The following is a 27086-nucleotide window of genomic DNA, read 5'->3' as shown; positions in this document are numbered from 1 at the left end:
TGTAGGTCAGGTCACATGCCGGATGCCGGTGGTTCAGGAGGTCAGAGTTCCAGTATGGATGGTACAGTGGAACGGCAGTAGGGTTCTTGTCCTGAATACAGGACGTGTTTGAAGATGCGGGTCGGAGCGTGGCTTTTCTTGGTGTCCTGGATCTACACCTGTGCAGAGTACTCTCACAGGTACATGTGCCAGGACCTGTGTCGATCAGAGTCGGGACAGGACAGGAGGTCAAAGAGCCGGGTCAGGGAGCACGCTGGTCACGGTGCGGGACACCAGCACCCGCCTCAGAGGAGCAGGCCACAACGCAGGAAAGGTGAGCCAATAACTCTATCTGTATTTCAGACTGGAGACACGCAACTGTGACATTCTGACGCTTGCAGTGGAGATATAGTGCTGGCATGGCTGTGCATTAAAGTGAAAATCATAATCAGCTAAAATCAGCTGACGTATTTAGTCATTTTATCATTTGAGAATTGGTTTATTGAACATCTTCATCATTCAGGATTGCATGCCACAGGTCTTAAAACAAAGATGAATGAATGCCTTTTTTCCCCTTTATCTTTTCCCCTTTTATATTTCATCCAAGATGTAGAAAAATATTTAAGTATTCTGGACTTTGTCACAAACTGAGAATTGGATGATTGAAGCAAAACACTGAAAATACATTTCACATATCGGACACATGTCAGATGGTTTATACATGAACACATAGTCTTTCACGTGTAAACACAAAGAATGTTAGCCCACTGAGGGTTAGAACCGTCAGTTAAACAGACTTTTAATTTATAATGTGATTTGACATTTGGGAGCGGTAGTGCTGTGTTAAATGTACTGTCAAACTTTATCTCAGAACATATATATTTTAGTCCTATGATCCAAACAGGATTTATTTAAAATGTCATCCCTTGAAAAGCATCTTTACAAGCAAATATTATTAACTAGAAAATGTGTCACCAGGGGATCAAACCATGTAAACAATTTCTGAGCTGTTGTAAAGAGATAACCCTTTTTTATTATTAGTACAAATATTTAAAGGTCATTTTGGTTTTGATGCCATAGTGTTAATATGTGCTTGAAGCTGCTATGGGAGACATAAGCATGCTCTGTGTTTAAAGTACTCCATATGAGATTCATTTCAAACGACAAGGCAACACTGAACACTGTTCGATACATCAAAGTAAACGTGGTACACTTCACAGATGAAGATTCTACTAATTGATCAAAATGTGAAAATATAAAAGTAATGAAATGCCTGCACACATAAGGAAAACATTTAGCTGACTTCCTCAGCCTTTACTTATTTAAATTACATTGACTTAATAAGAAAAAGAAAATCGTTTTTGATTAAACTAGCTTGAAGCGGTCATTCAAGTTGACAGCAATTGTTGATTCCTTCACAAACACACTTGAATTACACTCTGAATTTACTCTGAAGTCACTTTTTATCACATTCCTCTATGTAGCTGACACTTTCTTTCTTTTTCTCGCTCCATCCCGCCTTCCACGCCCATTCCAATACTCCTCCTGACCTTTGGTCCATAGTCTGAAAGAGGTTCCTTCCCTCGGCACTTCTCTGCTCAGCACCATTCCCATGGGCTGTGTTGAGCCAGGACTCATCCTTCATCCTCTCTAAAGCTTTTGTTGCACACTGAAAGCTGGCCGATGCCGGGGCCATCAAACCCGAGTTGTTGGATCAATATAAACATCCATCACTTAGCCCGGGCCTTTCTGAGCCGCACAATGAACGGCTCTCTAAACAATACTTCACTTATGTGAGTCTTTGGAAGGAATGAACTAGCGGCAGTTCACTTATTTCTGGATTGCACTTGTTTTACTGCGAAAGAACTTGGAAGTTACTCAATGTCAGCTAAGTTACTTTAAACAAATAAAAAATACTTTAACTTTTTTATTTTAACAAGTATACCACTTCTACTTCCTTTCTGAATTGCATTGTGGGACAAAAGTGTACACACGCAATCTAATATGTTTTGAGTATACCCAATTTACACTGTAAACATACATGATGACCATTTTAGTTAAATCCAGTATAAATCTGAAATTTAGACGCAAAGTTAGTATTTAAAGTTCTAGTTAATTCCGTTACAGTGATTCGAGGGGCCAGTACGAACAGCCTGCATACAGACAAAATACTTTGGGGACTCATTTCACAGGGGAGAGATACATCATTTCCTTCCATTGTTCAGAGACTTGGGAACTTCCTGTTTCCTAGCAGCTTGGACAGACTGCTGCCACAAACTAAAAATAAAAAAACAACAATGGGATGTGGCTCGTGTTCAGACAGAAGAAAGTGGATAGATCCATTAGAGCAATTCGTTTTTTATTTGATATCTGTGAAAAGCACAACAAGATTCACAGTAGGAAGTTCACTCAGGAGAGGGTGATAAAAAATATGTTATTATTATTATTAATAATAATAATAATAATAATAATAATAAAAGAAATAATACAAATAAAAGAAATAATTACAGTAAAATCGAAACCATTGTTTTATTTAACTTGTTGTATTATTATTTATTTTTTTATATTGTACAATATCTATATTTGCAATACAAATAAGAGAGAAGAAATACAATAAAATATTATTAAATAATGAATATGAAAAATAACATATAGAACAATACCTTAAATATGTGTTCTTTTTTTGTCTTATGCTGCATTCTAAGCAACATTGTCATTAAGGTTTTCCAGTAAAGAACAGTTATCTGGGTCAGAGCTTTACTGTAGGAATATTAGACAGGTTAAAGTAACGTTATATCATTAAATTAAATCTTATGTATACCCTGCAAAAACAATTAAAATGGAACTCCTCCCCCCTGCATACACGGATGTGCTAAAGATGTTAACTAACTAATCTGTACTAACTGATTTACCAACAGAGAGATGGCTGAGTGGTTTCTTCTTAATCTATGCACCGGAATGACATCACAGATTTTATTTTGAAAAACCCTCCGACAGGAAGCTGGTGTCGGTGCAGTCGCAGTATGAAACGAAGTAGGCGCTGATATTCATTAAGGGATCATATACAAGTTAAGCTGCACATTTAATTTACATATTTTGTCGTGAAAAACAACGGAAAACATTGATTAGAGGATTTCAACTGGACTTCCGGTTAATCCGCATTAAATTAAAGACAGTAATAGAGGTTATTATCTGTCATGATGACCTCAGCTGCTCTCCGAGTTTTGGCAGCATTGTTCGCACTCATTCAGTCAGGTAAGTGACTTTGAGATTTCACCTGTTCATTTAGTTTAAAACAGTGAGTGTGACAGATCCTACAGAATAAAAGCCTTTCACTTTGCTGGCGATGTGCTGTTAAACGTGGAGGTTCTGATGGGTCCTCCATCATTAGGAAAAAATAGTCAACACACTTATTCTACATTTATTCATACATCTAAACACTATCTAAACATAACTTATATAGTCTTGGAAGGTTACAAACTGATTGAAATACAATTAAATCTAAACTAGTTTTTTTATGTGTAATTTGCCCCCCAAAAAACGTGGGTCAACCTGCAAATTAGCTATTATTAAACATATTAAATTCAAACACTCATGTATTTGAACACACAATTTGAATGTCTCTACTCACTGTCTAGTAAGAGCCCAAATTGAGAGATTCATATAAATATTGGCTGCATCTTCTTTACTCTTAGATCCACACAGCGGATCTGACTTTATTTTGTAAAGATATGGCTGGTAGTTAAGAACACCCTCACAATGCAACAAGTAGTTAAGGCTTTAATTCACATGTGTTTGTGTGTGTGAGGCAGGAAGCAGCTTCTGGAAGGTTCCACCACTTCTCCAAAACCTCAGTACATTTCACATGAAGTGACAGAAACCTCATTATAAGTAGAGAGTCAAATTCCACTCAGAGAGTCTTTGTTCTAAGCACTGTGCCTTGTATGTGTTGATGTTCCTGAGAGCCTGCAGCTTCCTCTCCTGTGAGGAAGCTGATCTCCCTGTTTCCTTCAGTGTCATAGCCCCATAGGAAGCTCAAACAATGGCATTCCTCTGCTGCTGCAAACAGACCTTATTTGTTAGTATCCAGGGTTAACATGTTTGTGGGGGGTGTTCTGCTGCCAGTGAAATGAACTCAGAGATGGTGATGCATAGTGCAGTACTGTGTGGTGTGGCTCCTCTGTAGGGCTGCACAGTTCACTGAAATGTTATCCAAATCACAATAGTGCCATATTCTACTGAAAGGCTAAATATGTGGAAATATTTTCCTGAATGAAGTATTGTGGAGCTGCAGAGGTATCCTGGCCTTCAAATCGTATTCTACAGACCTAATACAACTCATCCATAAAATATTGTCTGGTATCAAATACTGATATTTGCATTGTGCTTCAGACACACACGACCCATCTACATTTCAGGGTTTTGTCTAAGCCATGCGTTGATTTTTTTTCTTATTTTTTTTTGTCATCGCAAGTAACAGTCACTCAGTCTTGGCGGGCTACAGAAGTTTCAGTAACACAGCAATCATAGAACATAATTAAAAATGATCACAATGAGTAAGTGAGATATATAGAGGTTTCAGATTTTGGGGAAGATGAAATAAATATCAGGATACATATAAAAAGAAGTTGGATCATTCTCATTACAACTACGTGCTTAGAGTGCTCACACTTTCTGTCATCATATAATATTCAAACTGTGTTTTTAAGGAAACTTTACAGTTTTCTGGTGCTATAATTTATTCAGTAGAACACCTCTGTTGTGCAGTAACACTACATATGTGTAACATACAATTTGACAGTTGTTGTTGTTGTTGTTGTTGTTGTTGTTACAGGCTTCTACGTTATTTGCACTCACTAATACTGTGTAAACAATGTGAAATACCACCATGCAATATAAACCTTTTACTTTTATTTGCTTCTACTTTTGATCTGTTATCTTATTTTACAATGCAGCTACTTATCTTTTCTACCTTGGATGTTTACTCATTTGATTTTAATTTAGTGAATGTTTTTATTGAGTGTTATTTATACATTGTATTTATAATTAATTACTGGTTCCCTCTTTATATGTTAATGAAGTATTTTATTGAGTCTCTGCTCCTCTTGGATATATTAAGGATTTCTGATTCTGAATATATAACCCTTCTGTATCATCCCCAGGTTCCAGAGTTCATTCGCAGGAGTCGCCACCCCGCATTGTGCACCACCCCTCGGACGTGGTGGTGAAGGTGGGCCATCCTGCCACGCTGTCCTGCAGGGTGGATGGAAGCCCCAAACCGTCCATCCAGTGGCTGAAGAACGGCCAGCCTCTGGATCTGTCTCAGGGGGAGGGACAGCTGCAGCCCATCGTGCTGTCAGAGGGAAGCCTCTTCTTCCTCAGAGTGGGAGGGGGGGGGCGGCGGGGTCAGTCGCATGAGGGCATCTACACCTGTGTGGCCAGGAGCAGCGCAGGGGAGGCCCTCAGCCGCAACGCATCGCTTTACATCGCAGGTAAGACCGGGGGGGTATACTGCCGTGTGTTTAGCATTAAGACTTACAACTGAACCTCTGACAGGCATTCATCAAGGTGGGGTCTTAAGAGTCTCATGTTTTAATTATTAAAATTAATAAATGGCTTCACATAATGTTGAGAAACCAGCTGTTTATTTGTTTGAGTAATAATCAGCTAGTTATGATTTTAATGTGCCACAACTATTTGACAGGCTTTTATATCTAAAATACAGTTAAAAAAGGGAATCTTCCTGCTCTAAAGAAACTGGAACATTGATTTTAATTAAATGTCTTCTGTCAACAGATTTCACATAACTGTATTAGCTTAATTGAAAGCACTAAAATAAGTTGAAATAAAAATGATTAGGTTCAACTTAATATTATTGATTTCTACTAACCTAATACAGTTATTTGAAATGTGTTGACACAATACATTTAATAAAAATCAATGTTTCAGTTTTTTCAGTGTGGTGTCATCCATATATTGAACATCATCAGTACAGCTTTTCTAAAACACAAGGAGCAACCCTCTCTCTTTACATACTACACTGTTTAAATTTACCCAAATCAAAGAATTGACTCTCGTTATGTCCATGCAAGATTCCAGTTACCAATCTAGCTACTGTTTAGGCATTTTCGCCTGTCTGTCCTCAGGTCAGATCTTCTCAAATTAACTGACTGGTCTGTGGGCTTGTTGAGAGTGACGATTTTAAAACAGTTGCCACCCATTTGGATTAGATTAAGAAGCATTTTGCAGAATGGATTGTAGTCTGTTTTGACCTCAGTGGTATGGTCTAGATTTTTTTGCCTCAGATAATGAGCATAAAAAAAACATTTGAGTGTTTCCATGCTCCTATTTGTCCCTTTTTTATTGATATATTTCACCAAGGGTAGCTAATCTTTAAGATTTTTTTTCTATGTTAGAAGAGGGATTAATGTATAGACAGGTCAAATTAATTAGGGGTTGTTGTGCAATCGCTGTATTTCAACAATTTATGCGAGGGTTAAGGTCTCTCAGGGCAGAGATAGGGGTGTCTGAGGTCTGTTCAGACACCCCTTCATTCTAGTACACCACAGCAATTTAATATCCAGATTGCAACACATGGTATATGTACTGAACATCATTTGTCATCAATATAAACTCAGAGCATCCGCTTCTCTCTGTGACTCAAGTTTTGCCTGTGAGGACCTGGGTAAAACCTTCGATTTGCACTGTAGGATCAGGGACTCAAGGTGTTTAAAGCAGGCTTTTGATAGCAGTTGGAGTTCATCCATTTTTATTCCTTATTATTCCTGCATCACCCTGCATCTACCCTTTCTCTGTGTTGTACTGGATCACTTTGGACAGAGTTTCAATGGATCATCCCTGGACATCTGCAAGCTTGCAATGTACAGATACAGCTGTTATGTCAACTGTAATGATTTGTTCATTCAATGATGGGGGGGGGGGGGGGGGGGGGCTGTTTGCACAGGATCATTATTTCCATGAAAAGGGGTAAAAGAGACGCCCCATCCTATTTTAATCATGATGCTTGTATTTCCTGGTGTAGCACTGGTCTCTACTTTAACCACAACATAAAATCTCATTCTTATTGCACAGCTACTTAGAATATGTAATATGCATTAAGTGGTTTTCCTGCACCAATACCACACTATAACCCTAACCCCCAGATGTAAAGATTTAATTTGCTACATTTTTAACATAGGTAGAAAACTGTTCCAGTATAAACAGCTTCTCGCTGCACACCACACCTCTTCTAAAGGTCCTAAATTCTAAACTCACCATCTACAGGTTTTCAATTAAGAGATTTGCCTACAATATATTGAAGAAATCTGAAGAACTTCCCTTTTAAAAAATCAGTTGAAGTATTGCTTTAATCACTGATGTCACTGAACACATGGGAAAGTAAAAAAAAACCTATCCCTGACAGATGGATAGATAGATAGATAGATAGATAGATAGATAGATAGATAGATAGATAGGTGGATAGATAGATAGGTGGATAGATAGATAGATAGATAGATAGATAGATAGATAGATAGATAGATAGATAGATAGATAGATAGATAGATAGATAGGTGGATAGATAGATAGATAGATAGGTGGATAGATAGATAGATAGATAGATAGATAGATAGATAGATAGATAGATAGATAGGTGGATAGATAGATAGGTGGATAGATAGATAGATAGATAGATAGATAGATAGATAGATAGATAGATAGGTGGATAGATAGATAGATGGATAGATGGATGGATAGATTTAGGGCCAACAAACACACACACACGCACACACACACGCACCAAGCACACACACACACACACACATGCAGAGGGCAAATGAAGATGTTTGTTGTGACGGAGGAAGAAGGTGGTCTAATGTTTGTCACACAGGAGGAGTCAAACCGTGGTGCTAATTGCCCTGCACTGTTTGCCCAGAGAGGCTGCGGACATGCAGCAGCTGCTCTGCAGTCTTTACAGGACACTGAGGAATTTAGAGGACAGAGAGAGTACCAGTACAAGTTCCACTCTGATGTTTTAACCTTAAAGACAGCTTCCAGGCTCCAGAGTCTGCTCCACTGCCTGTCTCTGTAGCTGCTGATCAGTAGAGCTTGTGACTCACAGAGATGTGTTAGAGATGTGGCACTGGAGCTGCTGCATGCATCTCCACCGGTGTATTGTCAGAAAGGTTACAATACACATTTTAAAAGTGAAAATCAGAGTTTCTTTTATAATTGTATAATAATTAACATGAGCAGCACGTATCTACAGATTCACAATATAAAGGACATATACAGCCATGGAAAAAATTAAGAGGGAGGCGGGGGTGTTAGGCAGCAAGTGAACACTTTGTCAAATGGGCAAGCGTAAGGATGAGAGCGACTTTGACAAGGGCCAACTTGTGATGGCTAGATGACTGGTTCAGAGCATCTCCAAAAGCTAAGCTACAGAGATATATGGAAATAAACTACAGACACATATAGGCATTGGATGATAGATAGTGGTATCAGCTATATAATGCGTTATAAGCGATTATGTAATCAAAAGTCCAGGCATTCCCACCAGTAGATGGCAGTCAGCATGGCCCCAGCTACTGTATGCTCATTTTATTAGAATACTTCTGCCCCAGCTGCTGGTTATCTATAGGCTCTGCAGTCTGCCAAGTATCAGACTTCAGTTAAATCCCTTTACTGTAACGAAGCCTTTAAAGTCGGGTAATAAATCCATTACGATATGCTAAAATATGAGACGATATACTGCATCGTCTCATATCAGCATATATGTAAACTATGGATATTGTTGGAGATATTCAAACATTTATTTTCTTGCTGTTTTGTTTATGGTATTTTGATCATGATTTAGTCATGTGATCAATGAATAGTTTTTTATGCTTTTCTTTTGAAGGCAGCTTCAGTCACTGGGTGATTTAGTTATTTACTGCAGACCGGTGGAGGAGGGAATGTGACACCGTAAAAAGCCATTTGTTCTTTATCAGGGAATAGAGGACGTTAAAGCCATTGTTCTTGGTTCAGGTTGATCTTCGAAACCTCAGGATAAATAAACAGAAGAAACTTAGTTCTTGCCTAAACAATGAACTTTATCCTGCATAAGAGTCCTTATCAGGTGCCTCAGTTAGATTTTGAGCTATGTTTTTTTTAGTTTGTTTTGGGTTAAGGGGTCTCACTGAATAGCTCTAGTCTCACTGAATGTGCAGACAGACAGGCACGTTTCATCAGAATGAGTTTGCTGTTTAGCTGTAAGATATTATTTCACATCTTACTGTTTTCTCCAGTATTCATATGTAGAACATTAGTCTAACATGATTCAATAATCGTCAAAAGTAGCCTTTAGAGGCAGTTTTCTTTTAAGATTAGCCAAACTATGTTTTACACTGTCTGTTTGAACTGATTTCATTATTACATTACACTTGTAAAGAATAGAATTGACTGTAAGCACTTTAGATTGAATACAGTAACTTTGTATAGCCTATGGTAATCATCACGTGTAGCCAATGCTCTGTGTGAGAACAACACATACTGTATCATGTAAGGATTTGGTAACATTTCCAGTGAGAAACATGCATTTTTATTTCATAATCTTTGTTCAGAGAATTATCTTGTTAGTTATAGATAAAATTATATCGTTGCTATGGTTACTGATGCTGATATTGCTCACACCAAATAACTTTACTTGGACATGAGGGTCTAGGTGATAAGGCTTCCCCATGTACGTCACAGAGCCCTGGTTACCGATTATGATTGCATGCTATTAGCAGAGGCTCTGTGATGTTTACTGTAGCTTTACTCTTTATATTTGTACTCTTCTGCTGGCGGTTTGGGTTTATTTCCCATTGCTGTTGATGCGCAGGAGTCTGTGATTTAGTTAACCTTCCGTTCTTCCTGTGAAGTGTGTGTGGACTCACCCTGACTGTGTGTTTGTGGTTGAAGGGTTGCAGGACGAGTTCAGTGTGCAGCCCAGTGATGTGGAGGTGGCAGAGGGGGAGGTGGCTGTGTTGAACTGCGGTCCCCCGGTGGGACACCCTGAACCTAATGTGATGTGGAGGAAGGACGGCCTGCCCATCAGCAGCACGGATCACCACTATACTGTGAGCCTGCTGCCAGCATGTCTGAACAAGATTCATTTTAAATAAGAACAAATTAATGTTTCCAATGCTGAATATGTCAGAGTCACAAAGGAATGATCTTGTATTGTGACCCCCACTATGCAGGGTGTAAGAGGGAGAAAGCAAATAACTCTCCCTCCCTTCATTTTCAATTTTTGTTTATGCTAACTGCATATATTTTGAACGCAATATCTCAGGATCGCCTGAAGGGGATTTTTATTTTATTAAGTCATCTTGTACATTGGGCTTTTTTCGGAAGGGGGGGCTTAGGAGTTCAGGCAGTATGAAAAGAAGAATAAGGTTTATTTATTACGTTTAACATTACAGCATGAAAACAGATTCTAGTGTCTCAAAACAAACTGATAAGGTGCATAATATGATACATTTAAGGATTTATTGTTTAGATTTTAAGGGTCCAAGGTCATTGTAACCTCCATTTGTATTAGTCTTATTCCTTTGAACGTGATACCATATTAACGTATTAAAAGAATTTCTTTTTGTCATAACTGTGGCATAACTAAATACATTTTTTTGACAAAAGTCAAAGGCCACAGAGCTTATTTTTGGCTCAATTTCAAATGGATGTATAGAAGGATAACATGATGAGGGGGGGACATTTTGGACAGACATGAATGTAAACTGCATTCTGGCAAATGCATTCCACCGTGAGACAGTATTTGTAGTTTGTCAATTTGCTGTCATTTATAATTTAAAACATGTATTGTAACAACGCTTGGATGACAGAAATACATCAAATTAGAGACTATATTAAGCCACTTACACACATGGCAAAGGGCATGACAAAAACACTATTGTTTTTTACGTAAAGCCGAGGATCATTTACAGTTTCTCTTCTGAAATCTTACTTTACATTCTGTGCTGGGAGCCGAGCTTCAGGTGTGAGTGCAGTGTGTGATGCTCTGTGCCTGCTGTCTGCTGTGCTGTAGGAGCTGAGTGGGAGGCTGATCATCGCCCCTGCAGGGAGGAACCACTCTGGAGCGTATGTGTGTGTGGCCCGCAACACGGTGGGGGTGAGGGAGAGCAGGGCGGCCCGGCTCTCTGTGCTGGGTGAGACAACATGCTCATAACTGTTATATAGAGGTCTCTCTCTCAAGTACATCTATAAACCTAATCTGGTCCAAAACGCTGCCGCCCGCATCATCACCAGAACTGGCTTGTTTTTGTGGTTTTGTTTAGTTTTTTTTGTGTTCCTTGAACAGCGACCTTGAGAACCTTGAAAGGAGCCTTTATAAATAAAATGTATTGCTATTATTATTATTATTATTATTATTGCGATTGCTATTATTATTATTATTATTATTATTATTATTATTATTATTATTATTATTATTATTATGTAAAGTATGGGATAGTGCAGGGATGACGTAGCTTCGTAGGCTAACCCAGAAGTTAGCATCACAACCTCTCCCTACAATAAAAGCAATGGGATTTCTCCTCTCCTCTCGGCAAACACACATTTCTTATTCTTTGTTTTTTGTTAAGCAGGATACTACGACGGAGTATTAGGGCCACATATGAAGAAAAAAAATATTTTTGCCGTGACGAGATTAAAGTCGACACGGCGACTTTAAAGTCAACATGTCGACATTAAACTCGAAATGTCGAGAATAAAGTTTAAATGTCATGTCGAGTTTAATCTCGACGTGTCGAGATAAAACTCGAAATGTCGAGATTATAGTTGAAATTAGTTGGGAGACATAGCAACCGCTCCCACAGGTCCTGCACTGAATCCGAAATGGCTTGTGTAGATCATTTGGTCAAATTATACTTCCGAATTGGATTTAACAATAAAGAGATCCTCGCTGTTTTAGCGAACCTCGACACGTCGAGATTAAAGTCGACATAATATTTCAACTTTATTCTCGACATTTCGAGTTTAATCTCGACATGTTGACTTTAAAGTCACCGTGTTAACTTTAATCTCGTCACGGCAAAAATATTTGTTTTCTTCATATGTGGCCCTAATACTCCGTCGTAGGATACTCTCCACATATTAACATAACTATATTATAGTTGATGCTATTGGCAGTAGTAAAAATCTAACATTAAGCCCACCGCTAAGGCAGCTAATGGACATCTAGTCGTCTCCTTTAGTCACTTGCTAACAGCCACTTTTGACACATAGAATCTGGCGCCTAATACGGACAGATTTTATGTCGTAGAACAAAACCTGAAAATGTCATTAGCATTTCTTAACCACAGGTCCTATTTAAGACATCTAATCAAAACTCATTCAATAACACCATTGAAGACAAGGAAACAGGAAGTGATAAAATCTTGACTCATTTCCAGGTTTAGGAAACTCTGTACAGTGTGATTTACCTCCTCTTTTCTTCTCCTATGCAGCCAAGCCTGTGTTGGTGCTGAAGCCAGGAAACATGTCAGTGAGGATGGGCCAGTCTGCACAGTTCTACTGCCGAGCTAAAGGGGACCCCCCCCCTTCTGTGGCCTGGAGCAGAGAGCAGGGACCACTGCCCAACGGACGGTACTCAGACATACACGCTCCATTAATAGAGCATACAACAGATCAATATTTTTAAATCTATATTTGCATTTATGTTACTGCAGTGTGAAAACATTTTTTTTGTTCTTCTAGCATTAATGTTTGAGAGTGATCCTCTAGGAGCAGTTATCTAATAATTACTCAAATGATTTTCACAATCATGCTGTTTCATATTGTTATTACATGCTATTTAGCTGATGCTTTTATCCAAAGAAACTCTGATACACATCCATACCGGAGCAAATTTAGGGTTAAGTATGTTGCTCAAGGACGCTCTGACACTTGTTGCAGGGGGGGGGGTTTAACCTCTGACCCTTTGATTGGTAGACACATGAAATTACCAAAATCATCTGTAAAATCAAAATTCCCTTATTGTTAAAGGGATCAGAGGGGCATTAACTGTGAAAGCTAATAGCTCTTCTTGTGTGTGCAGGTATCTTGTAAATCCAGACCAGACTCTGCAGATCCACTATGTGACAGCTGAGGATGCTGGGAAGTACACCTGCACTGCTGTCAATGATGTGGGGGTGGTCAGTGCCAGCGCACAGCTTCTAGTTGAAGGTAAATGATGACCGAAATACACTCTGCTATCAGCTGACCCAAGGAGTGTGAGTGCTGAGCTTCATGCTGTCCATGCACCGAGAGATACAGACAGACAGGGGGCTCGTATTTTAGATTCACCTTCAGATTTACCTCTACAAATTCAGTTTGGTGCAACAAATCCTACAGCAAGATTCAGGCTAATGGTCAAGGATCTGTATACACTGCACCTTACGAGGTGTTCAAATCATTTTAACAGAGGAGCAGCGTTTTGTTAGCAGACCCTCTAAGATTTCAGTTTTGCAGTTACGGGTGGTTATCATTTATTCTAATTAATTATAAGGGAGCCGTTTAAACTAATGAACTTTTAGTAAGTTTGACTAAAAGATGTTGCATCTACAATACCTGCATGAAAGTAAAATAAAACACTGCTGCAAGCTGTGTTAAAAATAACAGTTCCATACTGTATATGTGCCACTGACACCAAACTGGAATCTAAACTACACCACCTACACTTGGTCCTTGCCAACTCTGTGTATGAGTATTTTTTATTTACAATTAACCTGAGGACAAAACTCCAATAAAATGTTATATGTTGCCACCCAGTCGTTGCCAGCATTCTCCTCTGCCGTTATCAGCTCTGCTTTAAAATGTAATGAGTACAATTCTGACCTGTGTGTCCATGCTTTTAAATAAACAAAATGAATTCTGTGTCTGTGTTTCCAGATGCGAGCAGCAGTACACAGAGAGACCTGCATAAAGAGCTGTCGGCCCTGCGAGTGGCCCTGGAGAATGTCACCATCCTGGCCCCTGGGTCAAACATATCACGAGTGCAGTGGAAGGTATGGGTCCGCTAACTCAAAGACCTTCAGAGAGAGCATGAATATTTGAGTTAGTTTCTGATGCATGTTGTGTTTTTCTGACCAGCTGCAGTCCCCCGCCCGCCCAGCCTCATTACCTGGGTGGCTTTGAGGTTCTGTACCGCTCTCTGCTGCCTGCCAGCTCCGACTGGGCGGCAAAAAAAGTCACCGTGCCCAGCTTCCAGGCTCAGGTGGGGCCCTTAAAGAGAGGCTACAAGTACGAGTTCAAAGTGCGTCCCTACGGCAGCAACTTGTACGGGAGGGAGAGCAACACACAGCACCTCAGAGTCCCTGAGTCAGGTAGGAAATTATAGGATTTAGGAATGCCTGTGTCCTTTATTTCCTGTGTGTTCGGGTCAAATGTGACAGATATGCTACTTTCATCAATCATAAACATGGTGTTTTACATTTGGTTACCTTATGATATGATATCCTTCACAGTGGGCATTTGAACATATACAATTGCCACTTTCATTGAATTTTGAGTGGTTTACTGAACTTTGTAGCACCTATGTTGTGACTGGTCAAAACTGACTGTCATGGCCGTCATATAGCTCATTGGGTAGAGCAGGCAGCCATATACTGGGTTTTGATCCCCATGTGGTGGACCCAGGTTCGAATCCGGCCCGAGTCCCTTTGCCGCACGTCATCCCCATTTCTGAACTGCACTATATTAAAGACACTGGTTGCCCAAAAAATTCTTTAAAAAAAACAAAAACTGACCGCCATAGGAAATAAATGGGTAATTCTAGATGATGTTCATCACTCAATCAATCAAAGTGTATTATATAGCCCAATATCACAAATTTGACATTTGTCTCAGTGGACTTTACAGTTTGTACAGATTATGAATATGACACCCTCAGACAAGGGAAAACTTCCAAAGAAACCCCACAGTTAACACTTCTTGGGGAGAGCAACAGAGGAGGGATCCCTCCCCCAGGACGGACAGATGTGCAATAGATATCATGTGTAAAGTAAAGAGATAATACATTTAAAACATAGGTAGTCCAAAATGATGGGAAAATGCATGTGTCTATAACTATGGAGACGATGGATCCAGGTGGACGTCAGCAATGTTCATCCGTCAGAGAGAACACACACACATCAATAACCATCATTTTGGAACACATTTTCAGTGTGTATACTTTGTATATTCACTGCAGTTATTCAGGTAAACCAGCAGTCACTGTTTACAGATTAAAGGGGAGTTAAATAGCATATGGTGATTTTGTGTTAATGTAAGAGCGGTTAAAACAGACCGTACATCTGAACAGGAACACCAAAGCAATGAGGTTGAGTTGAACAGTAAGGGAGGGTTACATGTCTTGCACTTGAATACACAGTACAGAACAGTTAGCCTGTCCCCCTCTGTATGCAGTGCCCGGGGCCTCTCCAGTGTCTGTGTCCATAACAGTGAGCCACGAGCAGAACAACACTATCCATGTGAGCTGGGAGCCCCCTCCTCATGAAACACACAACGGGATCATCCAGGGTTACCAGGTACACACACAGAATACTGCTGAGCACAGCGTACGTTACTGCATCCAGGAAACATTCTCTCCTTCAATATGCCAACGTGCTACTGACAGCTCATGATGTGTTCCAGGTGTGGTGTGTGGAGTCTGAGGAGCAGCAGAACCAGAACTGGACCGTGGACAGTGGTCACCACACCCTCGAAATCTCTGCTCTCAAACCAGGGAGACGATATTGGATCACCATAGCAGCGGTCAACGGAGCCGGAGTAGGAATGCTGAGCGACCCTCATGGGTTTGTCATCAGTGAGTGAAAGGAATTTGAATCTGTTTGAGATAGAATAAAGTCTAAACTGAACAAACTGAAACGTTGACTTTGATTAAATGTATTATTTCAACAGATTTCACATAACTGTATTAAGTTAGTCTAAAGCAATAATATTAAGTTGATCCTAATATATATTTTATATAACTTAATATTATTGCTTTCAACTAACTTAATACAGTTATGTGAAATCTGTTGAAATAATACATTTAATTAAAGTCAATGTTTCAGTGTGTCCAACCACATTACAGAGCAGAAGTTATCATGACCTCAGATGTGACTATTCCGCTTCCTGTTTGTATCTCAGACCCACAGATAGGGGCCCCCTCCGGGTCAGACAGCGACAGAGGGGAGCTGTCCCAGGTCCTGGCCCTGCTTCAGGACCCGGTGTTGATCGGAAGCGTTGGCGCCCTCCTGTGGGTCGTTCTGATGGTCGCAGCTGTGTACCTCTTCAAACGCCACAGCAAGACAGGGCAGCTGATCCCAGGACACGGCCGGTTTAAAGGTGTGAACACAGCTTCAGATTACAGTTTTTCATCACCATAAATGATTCTCCTTCTTAAACTAAATGAAGCCACTTGGATCAGCTGAGAAATTAATTGATGCGAAGATAAAACAGGGATGTTTTTCTGAGACTTTTAGAGATACGTGGCTCTCAGGACAAAGCTACAACACTATGAAGACTTCATAGATGCATTGCTGTAGATCAAACTTCCCAACTGTATATATTATATTATATTATATATTAAAATGAGCACAGCCCTCTCCTGATAATATTCATACTAATAAACCTTGAAGGACATATCATTTTTTATCCACTTGTTTATGTTTTTATCATTCTTAGGTTTACACAGGCTAGCTGGTGAAGATCTCATCATAAAACACAGGTAAAGTGGCGATAAATGTCAGCGCTCGGGGGTGTAAAAGTGTTAAATGTTATTACTATGAATTCATTAGTATAAATCCAAATCGCAAAATAAATCTGGTTTAGGAAACTACTGAAACTAAATAAAAGCACAGTTACGCAGTTATCTTTGTAGTTTCAACACAGATAGGATAACTCATAACTGTTTTTACTAGAGCATTATAAAGCATTATAAAACTTGTAATATAAAATCCTCCTCTACAGGATGGCAGCTCCAGACTCCCCCTGGGTCTCTGGGGGCTGGAGACCTGCCTTCAGCCAGAAGTACCAGGACCTGTGGGCCCAGGGTCAGAAACATCCCGGCATTAGGGGAGCCAGTAAGTATGCATGGCACACATGAAGAGTGTTGAAACCGCTAGACCTGTCCTGAACACACATGATAAACTACTGAAGTAAAGATGGTTAGAGAAACTCTGCTGCAAACCAAATAACCAGACTGATATCATCTGAAGAGAATCATCAAGCATCAGAGAGCAGAAGAGGGGGAGAGAGAATCCACCGCTAGCTGCAACATGAGCAGAGCTGTAATCAACTGTGGATTTAGCAGGAGTCGCTAAGAGAAGGAGAGAGCTATTTGTGCTTGAGCAGTACTCGCTTGTGATTATATATTAGAATCGGAGGATGAAAGCCTCTTTAATATTCACACATACATGCACACAGCACACACAGTGAACACAGCAGGGCCCAGGACATGAATTGGGACCTCTCCAAGTTGCAGTCCACGACCCTACTGACTGAGCCACTGACGGATATACAATCGGTTGTTAGCTGCTGTGATCGAGAATTTAACTTTTGCTGTTAAGTTAAAAGATGCTGCTAGCAACACAGAAGCGCAAGAAAACCAGAAATGACAACACGTGCTCACTGTGGGACGTCATATCCTTAACTTTCTGGTTGGTTTCACCCTAATGGTCAACTCCACCTGCGGCTTCAGCAGCATACCATAAGATTTTAGTTTGAATTAAAAGCTTAACTGTTATTAAATTCAACCACTCAATTGTCTGCTGTTCAAAAATTATATATAATGATCTGTCGGTCTGTGGTAGCAACATAAAGTCTATATTTATACAAGTTACCTTGATAACCATGGTAACACATATTCATATCAGCATGTGAGTGCTGAGATTGTGTCCAGTTAATTAAAGTGGTTACTAGTCTTTATTACTCATAGCAACCGCTAATAACTCCTAATGCACACAATGCCTATTTCTTTGTCCTGCTTCTAACAGTTCATTAATGTTTATAAGCTCCTCTCTTAACTCATAACTCTAAAATAACACGTTTCTTGTTTATCCCATTGTGCCACCAGAGAAAATACATAAATGACAGTAATACATTTCATGACTCTCATGCATTTCCTGCCCTTGTAGAGCAGATGATGCAGGATAACATCATCAAAACTGTCATTGAGTCACCTGTCAGTCCATAAGACTCATTTCTCTGCGTTTGTTGGTAATAACAAGCCAGTGTGGACACAAAAAGCAGAACAAAAACACAGAGACAATGACGACACAATGAGATAATTAACCTCTCATTATTTGAGTCTTTCTGATAAATCTGCTTCTGATCTTTTGGACATATTCCTCTGTGTTTCTTCAGGCCTCCCAGTGTCCTGGAAGGACCCCAGCTGCATGGACTCAGCCGTCCCCATCGTGACAGACAGCTGTGGGGTTTACGGCACTTTCTACGTGGATCTGATGGGAAACGGTCTGAAGACCTTTAACAGTCCTGGGTGCCGTCCCAAAGTCCCTCACGGTGTCCCCCATCAGCAGGGAGAGACCATCCAGATCTTCTCTCAGCCCGTCTCAAAGAGTGCGTCCCTCGGGAGCCGGGAGGCGCTGTCATGGAAACAGGCTATACGTCCCCAGCCCAAGATGGGCGTGCTGAGGGAAAAGACCCACAGCAAGCAAGGTGCGTAATGGGATTGAGATGCCAAACCACGACTATATTTAATTAGTCTTATTTCATTGTCCCTCTTTTTGTTTGTCTGCACTCAGTGTTGTGAATCTTATCAACGCAAAATTAATCCTGATTTTATTGAAACCACAATATGACTATTGAATATTTGAAGACGTTGCTTTTTGGAGGTTCTCTAACATAATGACATCATTGTAACACTTGCGCTTCTATTGGCTAGCTGTCCAACACATTGGTAGTGATAAGCTAAGGGGTGGGACATTTTCAACACAGCTCTAAGCGGTTGACCAATCAGAGCAGACTGGGCTCTGGTTTCAGACAGAGGGGGAAAAGAGGTGCTGCAGCACAGGCAGTATGAGAAACATAAAGAGCTTTAGAACATTAAAGCATGAGACATGTCCAGAAGAGACACTACATACTGATATACACCTGAACATCAGCAGGAGAGGACTCTTTAAAGTAGAGACGCTACAGACTGATATACACCTGAACATCAGCAGGAGAGGACTCTTTAAAGTAGAGACACTACATACTGATATACACCTGAACATCAGTAGGAGAGGACTCTTTAAAGTAGAGACACTACATACTGATATACACCTGAACATCAGCAGGAGAGGACTCTTTAAAGTAGAGACTCTACATACTGATATACACCTGAACATCAGCAGGAGAGGACTCTTTAAAGTAGAGACGCTACATACTGATATACACCTGAACATCAGCAGGAGAGGACTCTTTAAAGTAGAGACACTACAGACTGATATACACCTGAACATCAGCAGGAGAGGACTCTTTAAAGTAGAGACACTACAGACTGATATACACCTGAACATCAGCAGGAGAGGACTCTTTAAAGTAGAGACACTACAGACTGATATACACCTGAACATCAGCAGGAGAGGACTCTTTAAAGTAGAGACACTACAGACTGATATACACCTGAACATCAGCAGGAGAGGACTCTTTAAAGTAGAGACACTACATACTGATATACACCTGAACATCAGCAGGAGAGGACTCTTTAAAGTAGAGACACTACATACTGATATACACCTGAACATCAGCAGGAGAGGACTCTTTAAAGTAGAGACGCTACATACTGATATACAGCTGAACATCAGCAGGAGAGGACTCTTTAAAGTAGAGACTCTACATACTGATATACACCTGAACATCCGCAGGAGAGGACTCTTTAAAGTAGAGACATACTGATATACACCTGAACATCAGCAGGAGAGGACTCTTTAAAGTAGAGACGCTACATACTGATATACACCTGAACATCAGCAGGAGAGGACTCTTTAAAGTAGAGACTCTACATACTGATATACAGCTGAACATCAGCAGGAGAGGACTCTTTAAAGTAGAGACACTACATACTGATATACAGCTGAACATCAGCAGGAGAGGACTCTTTAAAGTCGAGACACTACATACTGATATACAGCTGAACATCAGCAGGAGAGGACTCTTTAAAGTCGAGACACTACATACTGATATACACCTGAACATCAGCAGGAGAGGACTCTTTAAAGTAGAGATGCTACATACTGATATACACCTGAACATCAGCAGGAGAGGACTCTTTAAATTGCAGGAAGAAAAATATTTGTTAAAGGTTTGAATATCGTGCATCCCTAGTATCAACTGGGCAATGCTTCTGTGATTGTTTTTGTTTACCCCAGAGCTGCATGCAGTGAACAGCGTCCCCATAGTGCCAACTAGGAACCAGGCCTGTCCGTCCAGCGTGTACAGACAGAGACTCAGCCACATCCCGTCAGCCCGGCACGGTATGACAGAAGACATGTATAGTAGTCCATTCACCAGCCTCTTTGTGAATGTATGAGTTGATTTTTTATTTATAATTAAGGAAGAATGTGTACTTATCAACACAAAGAATGAACACAATATGATTTTAGTGGTTTAATTATTGGTCACTGGTTTTAAGTAAGCACATGTTAATTGTTCTGACTTGTTTTTGTGCAGGTGGGCATCCAGAGTGGGACAGAGCTGCTGGCTGTCCTCGACTGCTGCATTACTCTGCATCATTACATCTGCTGGACATGCTGCCACCCCCACCACCAATGCCCATAGAGGACGGCATGGACTCACACAGCCTCAGCTCAGATGAAGGGTAAGAGACTCACACAGACGGAGGGTTGGGGTCGAAAGAGGCTGATGCATCTCTATCTCTAGCAGCCACAGGTCCCATAGAGAGGTGGTGTGATGGAAGGATACAGTAACCAGGGGAATCTGATTTATCAGTGCTGCATTCAAAATCAGTTGCTATATACAGTGAAGTAAAAAAAGAAGAGCTTTATGCCATGTTTTAAAACAAGTCTGGGGTCTTCTCAATGCCTTATTGGTCAGAGATGACCTCACTGTCCTTCCTTAAAGTATGTTTGTTTCCTGTAAGAGGCCCATGCCAACACTTTAGTGGGAGCCCCAATATGAACAAAACGTGATAAGGATCGTATTTGCAGACATAGATATGTGAGTAAAAACTTCAGAAGTAACCATTTCCCTCACAGGAACATGTAGAATTTCATTGTTTGACTGGGGAATCGACCTGAGAACCTGAGGTTTCTCAGAGCTAATGGGGAAATGAGGAAACGCCTTGTGAAGGATGTCAGGAAGTCTAAATATACAAAAGTTCAAATAAAACCAGTCATGTTATCTGTCCTGAAGCAGGATTTACATGTAGGGCTAGTGAGCTGACTGCAGGGTGACTGAGCTTTACTCATTGTAACCATAACTTGACCTACCTAATCTTAAAGTTGCTATTGTACATACACTTATATCAGATAATTCCAGGTTAACGAATATAATAAAATACAAAGTGCTTATAAAAAATCCTACCGTTTCAATGTCCATTAACATTTTAGTGTAAATATAAAGGGCGAACATTACTTTTGGTCCAACACTTACAGAATATTTGTCAGTGATATATATGGGAGTTGCAGATGAGCAAACTGATCTGACTAACATGAGAGTAATCGTATGATCTCCAGCTCCAGTCGTTCTACGAAGCTGACAATGGACATGGGCTCTCTCCAGTCGGTGTGTGATGCGTCATGCCGCTGTGGGCAGCCCCCCCCCTCCAACAGCAGCTGCCCCTCCTACAGCCACCTGTCTACTGCGTCCTACTCCAGGTCCATGGATGAGGAACAGGGGGGCACCCTGACATCAGCGGAGGCGACGCTGTATCTGGAGCTTTGCCCCAAACCTGAGAGGAGCAGGTAGAGAACAACCCACTGATCCCAGCACGTTAGTGGAGAAAAGTTTATTTATGGAGCACCTTTCCACACGAGGCAATCCAAAGTCCTTTACAAAAATAAAAACATTAAGAGTTAAGAAATAATCCTGCGGAATCATTTAAACAGTCTTTAGGAAGCAAAAAGCAAACATAATAACAACGTTTAATACTGTGCACTACATATCAAATGAAGTGATCTGATCAGACCCCCCCTGTATGCAGTGCTCTACCTCAGCAGCGTCCCTCCCTGTCAAACCCCTTCTCCCCCACCCTTGGCTACATCTGCGAGCGTGTCCGCGCCCCTGAGATGGAGGACGACCCCCCCACCCATGAGCCTGAGGTCCCACCGATCGGCCTGCGACGCCCCCGCCTGCAGAGCACCCCCTCCTCCTGCTACAGCGAGTGGGACAGCTCCCTTTGGAACACCTGGAGCTCGGTGACGGACAGCAGCATGGCGAGCGCCCGCAGCAGCCTCATCAGCTCGGTGGACAGCTGCTACACCGGCGACAGCGCCACCTTCGCCCGCCTGCTGGCCGCCGCCGCCGCCGAGAGCATGAGCGGAGCCTCTCTGTCAGGTAAGCCCTAACGGAGGAGGAGACCCTCTGATCACTCACCGATCATTACACTGACACACACACACACACACACACACACACACACACACACACACACACACACACACACACACACACACACTATTTGGCCAAAGTATTTAGTATTTAGACCAAATTAAAATATAAAAAAAAAACCACAAAAAAGCAGTACTATGAATATATGACATACTGCAGTGTATTACATTTTAGAGTGGAGGGCTGTGCAGACATGTGCAAATATATTCAGAGCGATGGACATGGCTCACAGTGTTAAATGACAACCTGGTGTTCATAGGAAGGGTATTATGAACACCTTATGAAGGGCATACTTTTTTGTGGGGTGTGTAAGAGTCAGTGTCAGTGGGGGTCCCGGGCCTTAATAATGAGGCCGTAGCAGAGGGGAAGGAGCTTAATCGTTTTTGGACAACACTGGGGCTCTTTGGGACACATCAGGCTTTAATAAATCACAACTTTTTATTAAAACACTCATTTTTGGTTCATTAGATTTGTTGGAATATTGCAGAAATTCATCTGTTGCAAACAAAGATTTATGAGGGTTATACTTTGTGTAACAGTACAATCCATACATATTAACACCACTTTTGTAATGTTGAAGTGTAAATGCAATCTGCAGAGGTAAATACCGCTACAAATGAACTGCATGACAGTCGCAGGACTTCACTGCTAAGCTAAATGCAGCTAATGCTCCCTGAGTTGAGTATGAACGTCATCTAACCACGAGATCTATGATATCTCCACACTTCGCTTTTGAGTGATTCCCCTTTGCTAAAAAAGTTTAAATGTTCCATTCGAAAAGGTAAAAATATAGCAAAATTGCATTAAAAAATAAAACAGAACTGTGAAACATAATTTGGACTAGAATACACATTTCTTCTGCTTTTCAGTCAGTCAACATGTGACCCGTTTTATTTGTAAGAGGTTAGGGACTGCTGCTTTTGTCTATGTCTTATATGTTAATCATTATTAGTCAGTGTGAAGGGGAATGGCTCATGGCAGAGCAGCCTGTTGTGGTGACTACATTTCTCCACTAGATGGAGCCCTCTGCCTCTCTGTGGATGAGTCTAAAGCAGAGGGGGTCCGAACTTCTTTCACTGAGGGCCACACAGAAAAACATACGAAGGTCTGGGCCCCTCGCTAGTTAAGTTATAAGTTAGCAAAATCAATCAAATGTAGGTACGTTATTCTTGATACTTGAATATGCTTTACAGCCCACATCACAGCTCTCGTAGGTTTTCATTTATTTAGTTAGCTCATTCCTTAAAACAGGAGCCTCAGATGAATTATAATAAGGGGAAATATGAAGGGTATATTTCAAGCTTGTTATGGAAATAAGTTATTGGGCTTTTTCTCATCAACTTAGGTTTGTTAGAAAAGGTTTTCAACTTGAATTGACTGCATTGATTTGACATTGGGCTTACTAACATATGATTACTACTGTGTGATATCTGTTTTCATATACATTTAAGAAGTACAGTATAAGACAAACACAAGTTTCAAATGTGGGCCATATTTCATTATACAAATCTGCTGAGGGCCGATTCAGAATGGACCACGGGCCGCATTTGCCCCTCGGGCCATAGTTTGGACACCCCTGGTCTAAAGGGGAGCATGCAATGCTGCAGGCTAACAATGGCAGACTGTACACCTGTCCACTGACCCATGACACTCATGACATGTCTGTTTTGAGAGTATTTTGAAGTTTAAGATTCTGACTGTAAAGGAGAAAATCTTATATTTGGAGGTCACTGTACATCAGTGTTTGTGCATGTGTCTGTTGCCGTTAGAGACAAAGACATTAAGTCTAATATCTGAGATGTCACCAGGCAATTACTTAGCTGGTTTCATTAAATCAAATCATAAGATGAGTCACCCCCCCATGACACCTCATCAGTCACTCTGCTCCATCTGCAGGCAGCCTTCAGCTCTGCTCCATGTGCCAAACTGACTCACTTATGGCTCATTTCTGTTGTCAATATTTTTCCACAGCTTCAAAAAAAACTTTTCATTTTCAGAATGTGTAGAACTTAAGCATCAGATCAAGAATGAAGTCATGTGACTACATGTTGAGTGGGCCTGTACATCAGTGGACTTTAAAGACCATCTTTTTCCTCGTGATCTTCCTGGTTCGTAATTCGTCAGAAATAGAATATATTCAGCTTTAAATCCACCATTTAAGTATCCACATGGAAACTCATGTATTTATGTAAAAACCCAGTTTCAAGGATAAGCACAGTGTGGACTAAGCATGTGAAAGAGTGGAGCCGCAGGAACAGCCTTCAGATTAGAACACTCACATAAAACACTTCAGCTTAGAATAAACTGGTAATATTCCTGGAAGGCTACCTTTTTTTTAGCTCTATAATGCCTTCAGAATCCATAGCATGGCTGTTGTGAATTGGAAAATGTGGCTTTGTTGCCCTAAACATATCAGAGCAGGTCTATTTCCAGTGACTGGCAGCTGGTTGAAAGACGCTGTTTTCCTCAAAGTCAGCGTGACAGCGAGGTGCTGCTGTGAGGTTTCTGTGTTGATATAATCCCTCCACTCCATCTGAAATGCATGTCAACATGTGCTCCTCTCCTGTGTTTAGACTTCTCCCCGCCGGCCTCCCCTCTCAGCGCCTTATACCCGTCGTACTGTGAGGGCGACTCGTTGGCCGAGCTGGAGCCGGTCCCTGCGTGGGAGTGGAACATGGCCTGGGTGGAGGAGATGGATGCTCAGTACAGAGCTCAGTATCCTGGCAGAGGCTTCAGACCCTTTGACACTTAGGCGTCAGAGAGGAAGATAGAACATTTTGAGAACTTCACAACACCTCACAGCAAAGCTAGAACAGTAAGACCAGAAGAAGGGACGGATGCTCCTGATCTATTTATCTGAGAGAGCTGGAATTTAAAGGTTCAAAACTTCAGGGTGTACACTGACAAACTGAAATGTTGACTATAATTAAATGTATTATGTCAACAGATTTCATTTTAGGTCAGTTGAAAGCAATACTATTAAGTTGAACCTAATACTTTTCATTTAAACTTAATATTATTGCTTTCAAATAACTTAAAATGAAATCTGTTGGCATAATACATTTAATTGTAGTCAACATTTCAGCTTTTCACTGTGGCGTTCTCCCTGTCAATAATACACAAATGTCTGGATTTGAAATATAATTGGAGCAAACTCTTTGGTGAGATATTTCTGTTTGTCTGTAAGAGTTTTTTCTCAGGGCGGTCCGGCTACTGTTTGCATCCTTCAAATGACTTCCATTGAGGCTCTTAAGTTTTCTTTCCTTTCTGCTCATTAGAGGAAGGGATAATGAGATGCTTCCCTCGGGGTCTTCTCACCCAGAGTGTTTGAAAAGGCCAGAGAGACGCAGAGACAGGAGGGAGATGGGAGAAAGCAGTCATTAGCAGCTGAACACTTCTTCTCAGATCGTTTGTTTCTTATTTTCTGGAAGATTCTATCTGGGCTGGAGTCCTACCAAATGATCTACTGTAGATTCAACAAATGTGGTTCAAAGAACTTCATCACATTCCAAATCCTGTTCTCTCTCACACTTTATTACATTCTGGGAATTGTTTTATATTTGAAGATTGTTTTTTACTTTATACTCGCTGTCCTCTTTTTATTTTACACAAAGTTTGTATCATGATGTAGTTCAGGATAGCACTAGTTATTTAAAAAAATGAGTTAATAAAAATAATTGAACTAACTGGAGGTGTTGTTTTAAGTGTAGGAAGCATTCGACAGTATGCTTGATGATGTTGTATAAAGACATGGACTTGTGGCCGTAGATTTATCTGAAGACTTTTTATGTTGTTCACGTAACAAATGTGTTGTATTATTTTTGAAAAACATGTTAGTTGTTTGATATCAAGTTTTATATTTTGAAAAAAATAAGCTATGTTACATTTAATGTTGAGTGAAGCTGAAAGCTGTGACATTGATACGGTCTGTTATTATGTTATTGATATTAAAACCCCCCTGTATACATCAAATGTTAGTGGGACTTTTTTTATCTACAAACTCCTCCATACAGGAAGTTTCTTGCAGAGACACGTTGACATTTCACTGGCTCAGTGTGTGAGGAAGTGGGTCCTGTGCCCCAGTGACCGGTCCGGACATTAACTGCACCCCCCCCCTGCTGTTCCTAATGACTGTGTGTTTATAACTCATCTGTCTGGCTTCAGTAACCAACACCAACACTGCTGCTGATCATAGCTGATAACTACAAACCCGGAGAAGAGAATAATTAAACCTTATCTGTTTGTGTTTATTCAGAAAAGTGTTATTTTTAACTTAATGAAAATGTTTTTCCCTTAAAAAACCCTGGGATTTCATGTAACCCAGTTTATTCTGTTTAAAGCAGATTATTTGCACACACTTCTGTCCATCAAACCTCACAGGAGTTGTCTGAGTATTAGGGAGGAAGAGCTTTGCAGACTAATACATATTCTAATATGCATGTAAGATAATATGATTTACTCAATGATTCTGTGTGCAGCTGCAAAGCACGACATGCGTTTTTAAAAAGTAATCCGTGGCCTGTATCTGGGCTGTT

At 40.6% G+C, this 27086-nt stretch overlaps 1 protein-coding gene across 1 annotated transcript; it reads left to right on the top strand.

The window, feature by feature from the left end:
* On the top strand, nucleotides 1-26523 carry robo4 (roundabout, axon guidance receptor, homolog 4 (Drosophila)). The gene is made up of 19 exons (XM_063894345.1): nucleotides 1-313; nucleotides 5142-5471; nucleotides 9922-10079; nucleotides 11045-11165; nucleotides 12465-12603; nucleotides 13055-13182; nucleotides 13888-14003; nucleotides 14054-14321; nucleotides 15403-15524; nucleotides 15631-15802; nucleotides 16129-16326; nucleotides 16666-16708; nucleotides 16951-17063; nucleotides 18346-18657; nucleotides 20352-20456; nucleotides 20653-20800; nucleotides 21678-21905; nucleotides 22145-22497; nucleotides 25125-26523. The coding sequence occupies exons 1-19, from the start codon at nucleotides 115-117 to the stop codon at nucleotides 25301-25303; spliced, it is 3432 nt and encodes a 1143-aa protein (XP_063750415.1). The 5' UTR covers nucleotides 1-114; the 3' UTR covers nucleotides 25304-26523.
* Nucleotides 26524-27086: the final 563 nt, after the last annotated feature.

Source organism: Eleginops maclovinus, chromosome 11, assembly GCF_036324505.1.
Source record: "Eleginops maclovinus isolate JMC-PN-2008 ecotype Puerto Natales chromosome 11, JC_Emac_rtc_rv5, whole genome shotgun sequence".
In the NCBI taxonomy this organism is placed as follows: Eukaryota; Metazoa; Chordata; class Actinopteri; order Perciformes; family Eleginopidae; genus Eleginops; species Eleginops maclovinus.
This window is presented reverse-complemented; position numbering and strand designations above follow the sequence as displayed.